The 14,412-nt window shown below is 35.0% G+C and overlaps 1 protein-coding gene across 1 annotated transcript in view; it reads right to left on the reverse strand.

The window, feature by feature from the left end:
• Positions 1-12,487: 12,487 nt before the first annotated feature.
• Positions 12,488-14,412, reverse strand: part of LOC140172730 (piezo-type mechanosensitive ion channel component 2-like) — a 63,606-nt gene continuing 61,681 nt past the window's right edge. The window contains exons 11-12 of the mRNA XM_072195863.1: positions 13,495-13,684; positions 12,488-12,752 (exon numbers count right to left, since the gene is read on the reverse strand). Of these exons, the coding sequence (XP_072051964.1) occupies positions 12,488-12,752; positions 13,495-13,684 (455 nt within the window). The remainder of the gene's footprint in view (positions 12,753-13,494; positions 13,685-14,412) is intronic.

A 14,412-nucleotide genomic window follows, 5' to 3' on the forward strand; every position in this document is an offset into this window, starting at 1 on the left:
CGCCACAATGCATAGTTATGAATAGCATGGAATCATATTTACAATCTATGATGACTTTTGATAGCAAATATTATGCAAATATTGACTACTCATAAGAGAAGTGAAACAGAGGTGATCTTTGGTCAAATTTATAACAAACACGTTCAATTAAAGGGATATGACTGTGATCCCGCACACAAGGGAGTGAAAATATCCAATGTTTTTTTTAGGAATGGCTTTCGGATGTTTTTAGGTGAAGAAAAAGTCAGTAAAATTGGTAAAAGGTGTTTTTTATTTGACAAATATTGGAAAACAGCAGTGTTGATAAATATGAAGCTTTATTCGGTTGTGTTTACATAGCAAAGACAAATCATTTTCGACATTTTTCGCAAAAGACTAAAAAAGATTGCTAGAAAACGTTTAAATGTCGGGTTATATAAAGGGTATAAAATGTTTTCATAACATTCAAAAACATTTTTTGAAAACTTGCAAAGTATTCTTACATAATGTTATTTCAGTGTTGACAAAATATTTGGCAAAAACATATTTTACAATAACATTTTGACATTTTAAAAGTGTTGTTATAGTCATACAAAATGTTTTAAAAACGTTTTCATGACCTTTATATAACCCAACATTTAATGTTATTAAAATATTTTTACAAAATCTTAAACCCAAAATATAAGCCGTTTAAAACGTTTTGTGTGTGCTGGGAAGTTACAAGTGTCTGTATGGGAAAACATTGACTAAATTGTTACTTTTAAGCCTTCGTCTTATCATATTCAACTCTCTACAATCACTGATAGTGCCAAAACGTACATGCACAAAAAGCCTGTGGTTTCCTTTTAAGTAAGTGCAACATTTAAGTGACCCCCCCCCCCTTGGTGCAGCCGATTAGATATGGAGACCCCTGGCCCTGGGCCCCTAGCAGGCAGCAGATATCCTTTGATCTGCTGTTACTGGTACATAATGCTCATTTCAGCCAATTAGCAATCTGTTTATCACTAGTTTGACGTTAACGCTGGTATAGACCCTATCGAATACTATGTCACTCATCCTCATTTAAATAAAATTCTGTCCACCAGGAAGCCTCCATGGGCAATTCATTAAAACAGGTGATAGGTATGAATGGTTGTGAAATCGAACAACTGGGCGATAACATAAGCCCCAAATGTGTGTGTGTGTGGGGGGGGGGGGGATTGGACAATGCCCTTTACAGAACAGTTTATTGAAATACACAAGTATAAAGAACACACAATTGATACACTCTTTAAAAGTAAAACTAAAATGTTTTCAATTTATTGGAATGTGCCAGTACACATAAAACAACATTATTAAATTTCAACTTTTCTCCTTTCGTAACTAACTAACCTCTCTAAACTTACGAAATTGATAGTAGTAGCAGAGATTGTTTTGTGCTGGGCACTCAATTTTAGAAGCGACATGGAATCAGGAATGTGCTAATGGCAGTTCCAAACTAAAGCACCTATCATTCAAAAATCGCTTGTTTTCATGGCTACATTGGCTATAGAGTACACCATACTCTAGTCTTTATGCCTTCTTCAGGGCTTTTCTTAAACGCTGCTGATTTTTGAAGAAACCTCTTATGCTAATTGGATTCCTTGCATCATTTCCTTTATGAATATGTGTGCTTTTATATACTCGTCATCATTATTTCAAAAAATTACTGCATCGAGGAAGGCGTAAGGACTATAGTCCTTACGCCTTCCTCGATGCAGTAATAACCTTAATCTCCTACACAGGGGGTGTAGATTTCGAATGGAGTCACCCATTCTGGTAACCCCGTTTGAAATTCACACTCCCTGTGTGCAAGATTAAGGTCATGTCTTCCATAGGGGGTGTATGTATTTCAACTAATAGACCATTATTACAAGGAATACTGATTGGTTAATTAAGAACTGATAATAACAATATTCCTGAGTGAAAAAGGGGTTACAAAAAGTTGCATTTGCATTTTGTTGTCATATTTTGACAGTGAGGCATAATTGTATAGACATATGTGATGCGGGGCAACATTATTGTCACATAAGATAACATTTTACAATAGTTTAGCTCACCTCAATATCCGTAGTGACATCAAATGCTTTTTGTGGTTGCCTCACAAGTGTACCAACAAACCGCCTTTGTACGTAAAGGCTCTGCATGATTAACTTTACATGGACGATTTGATGTGACAAGCAAAATGCACCTACATCACTACCCGACTTGAGGTGAACCAAACTACTCGTTTATGGTATGTGAACTGACTTATGCACAGCACCTACCCTGAGCAGCAAATATTGCAACAAAAAGGCTCCAGCACTGCAAATAATAATGATCATACTGACCTCACTGCTTTGCACACTACAAAGTGCATTTATTTCCCTTATTTGTGTTATCTCTTTGTTATAAATTCCTCAAAAAAGTTTTGAAAGTTTTTCAAGCATCTCAGATTATTTGTGACATGTTCATACTGTATTTTGCATATCAATGGACAGCTAATTTTTTCCCTTATGATGCCACCACATTCAGTCCCCTTTTCACGTCTTAGTACACGTCTTGTGTATATCGCCCCTGTTCCCAACCTATCAACTTTATGCAGTTAAGGATATATTTGTTAAATTTTTTTTTGCTATTTGAATAAATTTGAAATATAATATACAAATTATAAAATTATAAAGTTTCATAGCATATTATTTACAGAAACAGTTGCATAATATAGATTTCTAATAATTTCATTAAAGGTTATTATCACATTTAACAGAAAAACAGAATTTAAGATTATAAAATAAAAATATATTAATTACAACTGAACTATAGAATATAATTTTTTTTCAAAATGCATAATTTAACATCTACATCTTGAAATATCTATTTGTTGGTAAGAAAAGGTACATTGCCCTGCACTCCATGAATTGTAAAAAAGTGTACATACAAACTAAACTCCTCCAAAAAAGTTTGAAAACTTCCAAAAATGGCTGTATATCAGAAATATTTGAAATCTATCTCCACATTGTTTCATATCAGTGAAACCATTGTTCTTTCCTGTCAACAATGACACCTCATTTGTGACGATAACTTATTCCACGGCTGAGTAACTTTCTTTGAAAGATGGAGAGGTCTCAAAGAAAATGTGCCAAACTGACCATTGTATGCGCTCATCGCATTGCATTGAATGAATGAATGAATGAATGAATGAGTGGGTTAATGCATGCATAAAAGAATGAATGAAAAGTTGTTTGCAGTATATCATTTTGAATGGAAAGTGCTAAAGTGGTTTGCAATACCGATTTTAGGTACGTGGCAATTGTGTTAATGAAAGAGTGTGATGTTCCTTACTCATGTTTATGGCGCAGACAATGGCAGATTTGGCACATTTTGTCTGAGACCTCCTTGTCTTTCAAAGACAGTTACTCAACCATGGAATAAGTTATTGCCACAAATGAGGTGTCATTGTTGACAAGAAAGAACAATGTTTTCACTGATATTATACAATATGGAGATAGATTTAAAAATTCTGATATACAGCCGTTTCCAAACTTTTTTTTGAAGAGTTTACATACATGTACCACCACAACACACCTCCCATACGCACAAAAAATACATACAAGCACCTGAAACAAGATGTACAAAAAATAACGAGGTAGGTACTTGAGCTCACATACTATGTACACACACCCACATACACCCCCATACACACCCCACACCTTAACCCCTACAACTAAATGCCATCAAAGAAGAACATCAATTTGATCCTGCAGTGGAATTTTCCAGAGGGAAGTCAAGGGGAAGAAGCAAAGTGAGTTCCTTTTTCTTTCTTGAGCTCACATACTATGTACACACACCCACATACCACCCCAGGCACACCCCACACCCTAACCCCTACAACTAAATGCCATCAAAGGAGAACATCAATTTGATCCTGCAGTGGATTTTTCCAGACGGAAGTCAAGGGGAAGAAGCCTATTGACTTTCTTCTTTTTTTTTTAGGGGGGGGTCAAAAAGACCTAAAAATCTAAACCATCATGACAGCGGGGGATGTTTGACAGCCTCACATTGTCTATACCACTTCTGTAGTGTGGTATTAAGTGTGGACACAAATTCCTGAAGTCTATCACCATATTTTTGACATCCACTTCACATATACCCGTAAAAATGAGCCAAGCAATACATTTCAGCATTTTTACATTATTTGTGACCTCTGGCACCTATGAGGGAGCTGTCAATTTCCATGGTTTGGTGTGTGTCCAACGTTCGAACGTTGTAAATCAAATATATAAATGTTCTCATTTGGGCATGCTTACAGACACGCACACACCCCACCTCGTTTGGGCATCTTAACACACACAAATACACCCCCACAAACATACGTAAAAGCATATGTACCATTTTGAATTTTACCTACTGTATTTGCTATTATAGTATTGGCAGCGATCAGATTTGGAAGAAAAAGTAACAAAGTTTCATAGAAATGCTATCTAGTTCTATTGCTTAGAATAATTTAAATACATATCAACTACTTGGAGCACACAAAGCCTAACTACAATAGCTGCTTGGAGTACAAATGATTAACTGCCTTTGGTTAACACTAGCAGTTAACACTTTTGTGCACCAGGCAGCTATTATATGTAGTTAGATTTTGTGTGCTCCAAACAGTTGATATAGTGTTCATGAGAGCATACATACAACTACAGCTACAAAAATCAGTTATGTTTCTATGAAGGAATTTCCATAATTCTAAACCTGCACTCTCTGAATTCACCTTTTTGGCATATCCCATATATGCGGGTAGACCTCTGATTGTCATGGATAATAATAATAATAATAATAATAATAATAATAATAATAATAATAATAATAATAATAATAATACTACAACTTATACTAATAATACTGATAATACAAATACTAATACTACTATTACTAATAATAAAAATAAAAAATAATAATAATAAAAATGATAATAATAACACTAATAATGATGATAATAATAAAATAATAATATAAATAATAATAATGATGATAATGATAATAATGATAATGATAATAATGATAATATTCAATAATCATACAATAATCATTGTTGGAAGCATATTACATTATTCAAATATGCCAATTAATATCATGTTATAACATTCAAATTTATACAATTCATGCAAATTTGGTTAAATTTGAGTTGGCATAAATTTGCATTATTAGGTAACATAACATTTACAAAAAAAATCACAATATAAACATAATAATGGAATACACTGGGGTGAAAAGAAATTTCCCCGATACAAAATAATTATCTCCGTATAACCTAATGTTGATTTGAGTGTTTAACAAGTTCGGATTACAATATAATCCCTGAATTTTCATAGATTGTTCAGCATGATTTTGATTGATCATTTGTCTGTACAGTGTATAACACCTCATAAATATTCATGAGCAAATCATGACACGTTATTGGTCATTTCTCATTTACTTTTGCCTATCTACATTACAAGTTCAGTGCTACATGGCTTATATCTGGGAAATAGCGCAACTAGTTTTCCCTCGGTACAGTCTATGGGCCTATCATCCCTCACCCTCTGGGTTTGGGGTGATAGGCACATAGCCAGTACGTCAGTAAAAACAGTTTGCACTATTTCCCCTTTAACCAGGTAGTATTTGTTGAAATGCCAGAAGGTTCTTAACCAGTGGGTCACAACCACAGATGGGGTCATAAGTTCAAATTTTTGGGATGTGTGCTCAAATTTGGAGCCTATTACATAGTAGGCTCATTGCAACAAAGTCTCATCTTTTATTAGCTCCCCTGGTTATTTATTTGTACACAACATTACCCAGGGCAGCTTTGAGGCAGTATTGCATGGAGTCCTCGTCGTGTGGTTACAAGTTGCAACACAGAATTAGCTCCCTTGTGTACTGTTATTCATAAGTACAATGGCATTTATACACAGCATTACCCAGGGTAGCTATAAGGCAGTATTGTACCGAGTCCTCATCGTGTGGTTACAAGTTGCAACACAGAATTATCTCCCCTGTGTAATGTTATTCATAAGCATGAATGCATTTACACAAAACATTACCCAGGACAGCTATGAGACAGTATTGAACCTAGCCCTCATCGTCTGGGCACAAGTTGTCTCAGTTTCAAGAAAATAGGGTGCATTCCAAAACAGGTTTACTGGCCACAAAAGAGTAAAACAAGAATAATAATTAGCTTACCTCTTTTTGAGAATAAAGGCATGTTGGCTTTAAGAATAAAATCTATTTTCTATACATACACAAATGCAATATAATATATATACATAACCAGAGTCCTGAATGAACTTGGTGGAATATGGTTTGCACGATTTGGAACCTGAATTAAAATAACATGCAACTTGGTACACGTATTGGAGCTGCTGTCGGGGTGCAACTAGCATAGCGTATTATGCGATGCTGTAAAACACACGAGTTAGCAAGAAATATGTGCGATGGGTGCAGGGTAGTGTTTCAGGATATGAGATGGCAGGGTAATGGCAGCTTATTGTAATGGCAGGTTAATGGGCTATTCCACTTGAAATACATACACCTTTATGGAAGACATTATGATAATCTAGCACACAGGGGCCTAGATTTCAAATGAACTGAGTCACCAATTCAGGTAACCCCATATGAAACTCACACTTCTTATGTGGAAGATTAAGATCATCCCAGCAAACACAAAACGATTTCGACATCATTCGCAAAAGGTTATAAAAAGTTGTCAGAAAATGTTTAAATGTCGGGTTATATAAAGGGTACATTAATGGTATAAAATGTTTGCATAACATTAAATAACATTTGTTGGTAATTTACTGCACATCAAACACAAATGTTTTACAGAAAACATTTAAATGTCGGGTTATATAAATGGTATAAAAATGTTTTAATAACATTCCAAAAACATTTTTGAAAACTTGGTACAGACTACAGATCATTCTAAACAGAATGTTATTTTGGGGTTGAAAAATATTTTGCAAGACATGTTTGCCCAAAATATTTAAAATAACGTTTTAAAAATGTTTTCACGACCTTTATATAACTCGACATTTAAATGTTATTAAAACGTTTTGTAAAAAACATTTTAAGAACATTTCTGTGTTTGCTAGGTGCAAATATTTTAACATAATGTTAAGGGATCCAAAATGAGCGTTTATTGCGTTTCGACAGTATTTTTTGTGGGACATGAGAGCACCTCAGACCTATCGAATTGCATTCTGAATACGAAGCATGTCTTTCTGATATCAAATAATTTTCATTTTTAAAAATCACAATATAATACAAATTTTATGACAAATTATAAAAATTTGATATTTTTCAAATTTTGATATATAACAGTCCTCGAAGTAAATTATATAAATCTAATGATATATTCTTAAAGTGTATGTAGCAGGAAGGAAAAGCCGACGGTCAATTGAAAATTTTGACCTTTCATATTGAAGATATGGATTTTTTCCCAAAAAAGACCTAATTTTTTTGGTTGTTTTGGGGAAAAAAATCCATATCTTCAATACGAAAGGTCAAAATTTTCAATTGATCGTCGGCTTTTCATCCCACCTACATACAATTTAAGTATAAATCATCAGATTTATAAAGTTTACTTCAAGTACTGTTAAATATCAAAAATATCAATTTTAATGATTTGCCATAAAATGTGTATTAAATTGCGAATTTCAAAAATCAAAATTATTTGATATCAGAATGACATTCTTCGTATTTAGAATGCAATTCGATATGTCTGATGTGCTCTAATGTCCCAAAATAAATACTGTCCAAACGTTCATACCCCAGCCCTTAATGTTAAGTGTTGACAAAATATTTGGCCAAAAATGTTTGCAAAAATAGTTTACAATGACATTTCGAAAATATTTTAAAAATATTGTTGTAGTGTGTTTTCATACAAAACGTTTTAAAACGATTTCATGACCTTTATAACCCGACATTTTAATGTTATTAAAACGTTTTTACCTAAACCAAAACCCAAAATATAACTTATTTAAAACGTTTTAAAAAGGTTTTTGTGTTTGCTGGGATGTCTTCCATATGGGGTGTATTGACTTCAATTGGAATAGCCCATTATTACATAACTTGATATACTAATGACATAACTCTATGGCAGTATATGGGTCTATTGATATGTAGAAAATATCATATACATAACTATTTAACAAACCCTGAATGATGATAATATGTGACCGTCTACCACAAATGGGACGTAAAGTCAGCATTTTTAATTGGTCAGATATTGGACAGGCAAATTCTCCTCCAAATAAGCTTTCCAATGATGTCTATATTGCTTGTTAGGTATATAGTACAGTATCAATAAACAGGTTGAAAATCCTTTAAAAGCGCAAAAAAAAGGCGCTGTGCACAGGCACAACGCCTAGACGTTGATCCACAAGCCTCAGCACACTTTACAGGTTGTCGCTGATCACTACGGCCCACATCATTCCACAAACCATCAGGGACTTTCCTGCTTCAAGAGCGCACACCCTAGGCTAGACTATGCCATAGTCGATTTTTGATAAATAAAAATGTTATTAATCATGATGAACGCATTCAGTTGAACTTGAAATTAGGCCTATACTGATATTTAGTACATCAAAATACTAGTATAAAATGGTTATGAAAAAGTTTAGGCTATATAATTATATTTGTAACAGTAAAAGTAAAGTATAGGCCCTACGTAGGCTTATATTATTGGATGCAACATATCATAATGGCATAATTATAATGACACTTCAATACTGAACAATTCTAATTTTAGAATCTGCCAGTTTATTATCCGAAAAACCGACTATGGACTTTCACTTTTAAGCAGAACTTTACCCCGGGACTCACACACTGTCAATCATACTTGTTTATCAATAAAATCTAACCACAAGACTAAGCATGGTGGTACAATACGCGCTAGATGCATACATTCATCCACCAGCACAAAAGCGCCGCATTCCCTAGATAGTTGTGTACCATGTATAGTTATAATGGTACCAGTACGCGTCGGGAGTATTTAAACAATAACGAGATCTGGGCGACCAATCACAAGCCAGATTCATTTTTAAAGATGCATTACATCATCACCAATTTTTAGTTAGGCCAGAAATTGGCCTAACTCTCAAGGCAAAGTCAGTAGTCCACTTGGGAAGCTAACAAACAGAGGGCGTACGGTGACTGAAAAGATCAGTTGTGAAAATCTATCAATTGTGCACTCATCAATTAAATCAGAGTTTTAAGCTTAAATGTAATAGCCAGAGTAGTGCACAATTGGCAAGTGGACTACGGAGAAGTCTAACCCTAGGCATTCCACAAATAACCATCGCAACCAGGATCAGCTCCCCGAGTTTTGTACGGGTTACAACGAGACAAATTAGCAGTAAGTTCCTTGTCCAGGGGAATTTCAAGCTAACTCAATTTTTTCCACGAGAGCGTACTAGGCACCGCCAGGGTTCGAACCCGCAACCTCTCGCACCATAGTCGAATGCCTTATCGATTGAGCTAACGTGACTGCTTTGTTTTCTATTGTTCACTGGACCATATTTCAGAACTAGTTTTGTTTGACATTACGGCTCCTTTGTGGTGGATGGTCACATATGTTGACAATTTACTAATCCAACAATTTTGACAGAATGATTTCCATCAAAGTTGAGTTCAATGATTACCCATATACACACATGGTCAAATTAGTTGGGAAAATAGGCTGCTATAACATAATTCAAATTTTACCAGTGGCATAGAAAACTTTAAGAAATCAAAGGGGAAGCGCAAAATTGCAAATGTACTGTCTGCCTAAAAATGCCAACATTTTTGGAAGAAGGTTACCACCAAATCAAATTCAACCAGCATGATAAATTTACAAGGACAAGAAAGCTATATATACCTTTTTAATGTCTGAAAATTTTAATTGTCTGAGATTTTAAAAGTTGTTTGATAATACAATAGGCAATCTTGTATTATAGCACCCCTGACAGAATCTTGTATTATAGCACCCCTGACAGATAAGCTTACGGAATAAACACAACGGTTACAATAGTGTACAGCTTACTCTGTGGTTGCATCATGTCATGGGTGGAATAATACCAGATTGCTATACAATATACAGTTACCAAGCATCTCCTGAATACGTATTAACCATTTTGGGAGAATGACATCATACATCAATGCATGTGGACAGCGCCATATTGCTCACACATCACTTCTACTTCTACGTGATAATCAGCAGAGTCCCAAAAGTCTGGATTTAATGCCGATCACTTGTTGTAGGCACATGTGCGGAAACCAAAGGTACTGGTGCAGTATTATACAGGTGCGAGTAAAAAATGCGCCAAGGCTTAGATGTGACTTGCAACCGCTCCCTTGAAGACCTCTGGTGAAGGCGAGGTCAAGATGTTATCAGGGAGGGTATTCCACCAGGCGACAGTCCTTGGGAAGAATGAGTATTGGTAGACTTGTATCCTTGCTGGAATGATCTGGTACTTGCTTGGATGAAATGATCGGGTGGCACTAGGCTGCATTGCTGTTAAGTAGTCATTACTGACTGCCAATACACTTGAATGATAAAACTTCAAGAGTTTGAGTAGAAAAATGTATTCACTATAGAATTTGAGTTGATATTTTTGAAAAGGGGGTTAATATTAACATTTCCATCTGACTGATTTTGAAATTCTATTGGCACTTTTTTCTCAGGTCGAAAATTAGAACTTCAAAGTCAAATTTTAAACATTAAAACAACAAAAATTTTTAGTCATATCGACTCGACAATAAATTTCCAACATAATCCATCCCATTTTGCTTGCTTAGGGCTCCTCTCAAATATTTTTTAAAGATTTTGTTTGTTTTGACTCTTTTGAGACAAGAAACGCAGCCCAGGAAATACAGCCAAACCAGTCACTGCATGGCATGACCTTGGCTAACAGACATTGTTCTGCATTGATGGATGACATCATTCTCCCAAAACAGTTAATACCTATTCAGAGATGATTGGTAGCTGTTATATATCGTCGTTGGGCAGGAAAAACCTCTTATGTGCTTGTGGCCCTTGAACATGTTTAAAATAAAACAGCCAAGAGGTTGCATAGGAGGTTCTACTTTAAACATGTTCAGCAGCCAATGACACACAGGAGGTTTTTCCTGCCAAACGGAACTATGCAAAAACTTGCAAAGGTAAAAGAGGACAGATTTGTACATAAAAAGAAGACACTTTAATTTTTGGTACATACAACAATAAAATATGGCAAAAATAGTTATTCATTTGCTGTTAAAGCGTAAAAATACAGAATTCTTTTTATAAAAGAAAAACACTTTTATATACATAGTTCAAGGTTGTTTTAGCTAATATACATTTAGTCATCCCCATTTATACAACTTTCTGATAACTATATCTACTGCACAATGTCAAAGTCACATGGCCTAAGACCAATTTTATGAATAGAACATTTTGGTAATTCCCAAAATCATTTGCAAACAGAACTATGTCATTGATGTTAAAGCACATGTTTAGGAGACTGTGTATTCTGAGAAACTGTGTCACAACGCAAGCGCTACACCATTACATGTATGTTGAGAATGCGCACTGGCGTCAATGACATAGTTTCAGTTTCATCTGTGAAGGTTTCTGGGATACACTGAAATAGTCCATTGCCACTGACCATGGTGGCCCTTATAAATTGAATACTGAATACAAAACCCATCAAAGTCCAAACTTGACCCAAATTGAGGAAATTGTACATAGGCCTTTCATATGTATAAAAGAACAACACAAATCCCCCCTCTGGGTGTGTCTATTGAGCACATGAAATCCAAAAACCACCCATGTCCTGGACTTTTTACACACTTTATAGTGCCCTCACAAACCGTCCAAGATTGCTGAGGTGCTAACTTGTGGTGATAGCAACAGTGATGACGGAATAAGTGGTAAAAAAATGCAGAAATGAAGCTGAATGTGCACAGAACAAGAAAAAAAGACTGAGAGCAAAGGGTAAAGAATACACTAACTATGTGATTAAAAAAAATACCCCAGTCCGGCATACAAAATTACTCACACAAAGTCCCTGGATTGCTAATTGTCATACCTATTACAGTTTAACCCACTCATTTGCATGATAAACTTGCCTTGTTTACCAGGTAAATCTAACAGAAGAAATTAAAATGATAAGCTTTTTTTTAGTTTTCTCAAAATCACTTTCCATGGACTTGGGTGGGTTTTGTATTCATGTATTCAATTCAATCATCATGTTGCCATCATATCAGAATGCAGTTCAAATCTCTGCAAGTATAAAATTCAGCTCTTCAAGACTTGAATTGCATAGAACACTATCAAACAATAAATTGTGTTGTTCTAGTTTGCAATATGGCCTTGGGTTAGAAGATTTTCAGTTTGCTTGGTTCGGTAAAAAAGTGCAGGACACAATATAGGGATTAAGCAATGTAATAAAAGGCAGAAAATTGGTATCAAATCAAGCTACCACAAAATACAAGTCAAAATAACAGAAATTCACTGCTCTCATTCGTTTTTTAATCGCTTTTTGTATTTTGTAAACTGTATGAGTGTTTCTGGTGAACGATATAAAAATAGTAATTTGGCCGTGAGGTCCTCCTCTAATTCCATTTCCCCACCTTCACGCACAGTGTACAAGTCCTGACAGAGTTTCAAGATGTAGTCCACATTTGGAAACTCAGTGAACATCACTGTTTCAGACGTGCCGCTGAAGATGAGGCGCACGAGTCGGCCAACGACGAGAACGAAAGAGATGTAGAGCCCAATTATTCTGAAAAAAGAATGGTTTGGTATAGAATGTTATAATACAGATACTAAATAATGTATTATTTTTAGGATCTTATCATTGGACTATTCCAGTTGAAATCCATACACCTCCTATGGAAGACATGTCCTTAATCTCTCACACAGGGGGTATAGATTTCAGATGGGGTTACCTTTACCTGAATGGGTGTCTCCGTTTGAAATCTACACTCCTGTGTGGGATGTTAAGGTCATGTCTTCAATAGGGGGTGTATTGATTTCAACTGGAATAGCCCATAATGGTGATGAGCAGAGTTTGAAATTTCTTCAAGGCCATTTGGGCCCTTGGGTTGAAATGAACTGAAACCAAAATTATCAAATTGTGATGTTAAACTGGTCCACATTTTGTGACACTTTGTAAGACTTCTGAGTTCAGACTCAGAAATCAACAACAGATAATGCCACGGATTGATGCTGAAGTCAGCATTAGAATACAGATACTAAACAATGTATCGGAAGGTTGCGGGTTCGAGCCCCGGCGACGCCATCATGTTGTGCCCTGGGAAGGTAACAGACTCGCTGTAGAGGAGGTGTAGCGATCCCCCTATAGCAACATTACATGGAGGAGTCTGGCCCAATCACCAATGAAAGAGAGATGGGCACTCCGATCACTGTTTATACAGGATCGTCTCCTTTACCTTTACCTTAAACAGTGTATTATTCTAGTCATACAAACACAGCATAGTTTCATTGCAATAAAATGTTCTTACCCATAGCTTGAAAATGGTGCAAACAATTTGGAATCCACTCTTTCATTGAAGGTATAAATAGTAAGAAAAGGTTGCAAATTCTCCTGGAGAGGATCTCCATGGTACTGTATTTCTGACATGCTCCACCATTCTGTATCACCAGCTCTCTCTAACCCTAAGGTTATGTTGCTATAGGAACCATAATTATTCCCTGTAAATATATGATCATATGATGATATTAGAAGGTATAGGTAATGGCTGACAATTCTAAGATATCCTGGTCACAAGAACTAAAAAAAGTATTTAAAATAACAACAAACAAACATTGATGTAAGGCAAAGAAACCATGTTTGTTTCTTATAGGCCAACCCATTTGGGGTTTTTTTGGGAGTAATTTTACCGTGTTTATTCTTCTAATTGAGAAATCCAGAAAAAATTACTTTTTTACAAACAAAAATTTATGACAAAAATGTTCAACAGAATTGTATCTTAAACATGTTGTTTACAAGAAAATGAACTCACTAAAATATCCTATGAAATTCAAACTATAATTTTCCTGAATCTTTTAATTTTCATATCTACTCTGCACTGATTTGACAATAAATTTACATATAAGTGATTTGAAGCATATTTTACCATACATCCTGAATCTAATATAAAAATATGATAATAATAAAAAAAAAATTATGTTCTTTGGCATCAATAAGAAACAAACTTTTTAGTTTATGTTCTGCAATTTTGTCTCCTTTACTAACTCATATTGGCGAATATTTTTTGTATTTCTTAATCTTTATTTTCATCAAACAAAACTTTCCTGGTTTTCTCCAACTTTAAAAAGAAAAGATTTAAGGGACCAATCAATATTTATACCAGCAGGGACTAGAGGAATTCATTTTTATTAAAATATTTTAATTTTGTTCACCCTCCTCAAATTCAATC

The sequence above is a fragment of the Amphiura filiformis genome, chromosome 16 (genome assembly GCF_039555335.1).
Source record: "Amphiura filiformis chromosome 16, Afil_fr2py, whole genome shotgun sequence".
In the NCBI taxonomy this organism is placed as follows: Eukaryota; Metazoa; Echinodermata; class Ophiuroidea; order Amphilepidida; family Amphiuridae; genus Amphiura; species Amphiura filiformis.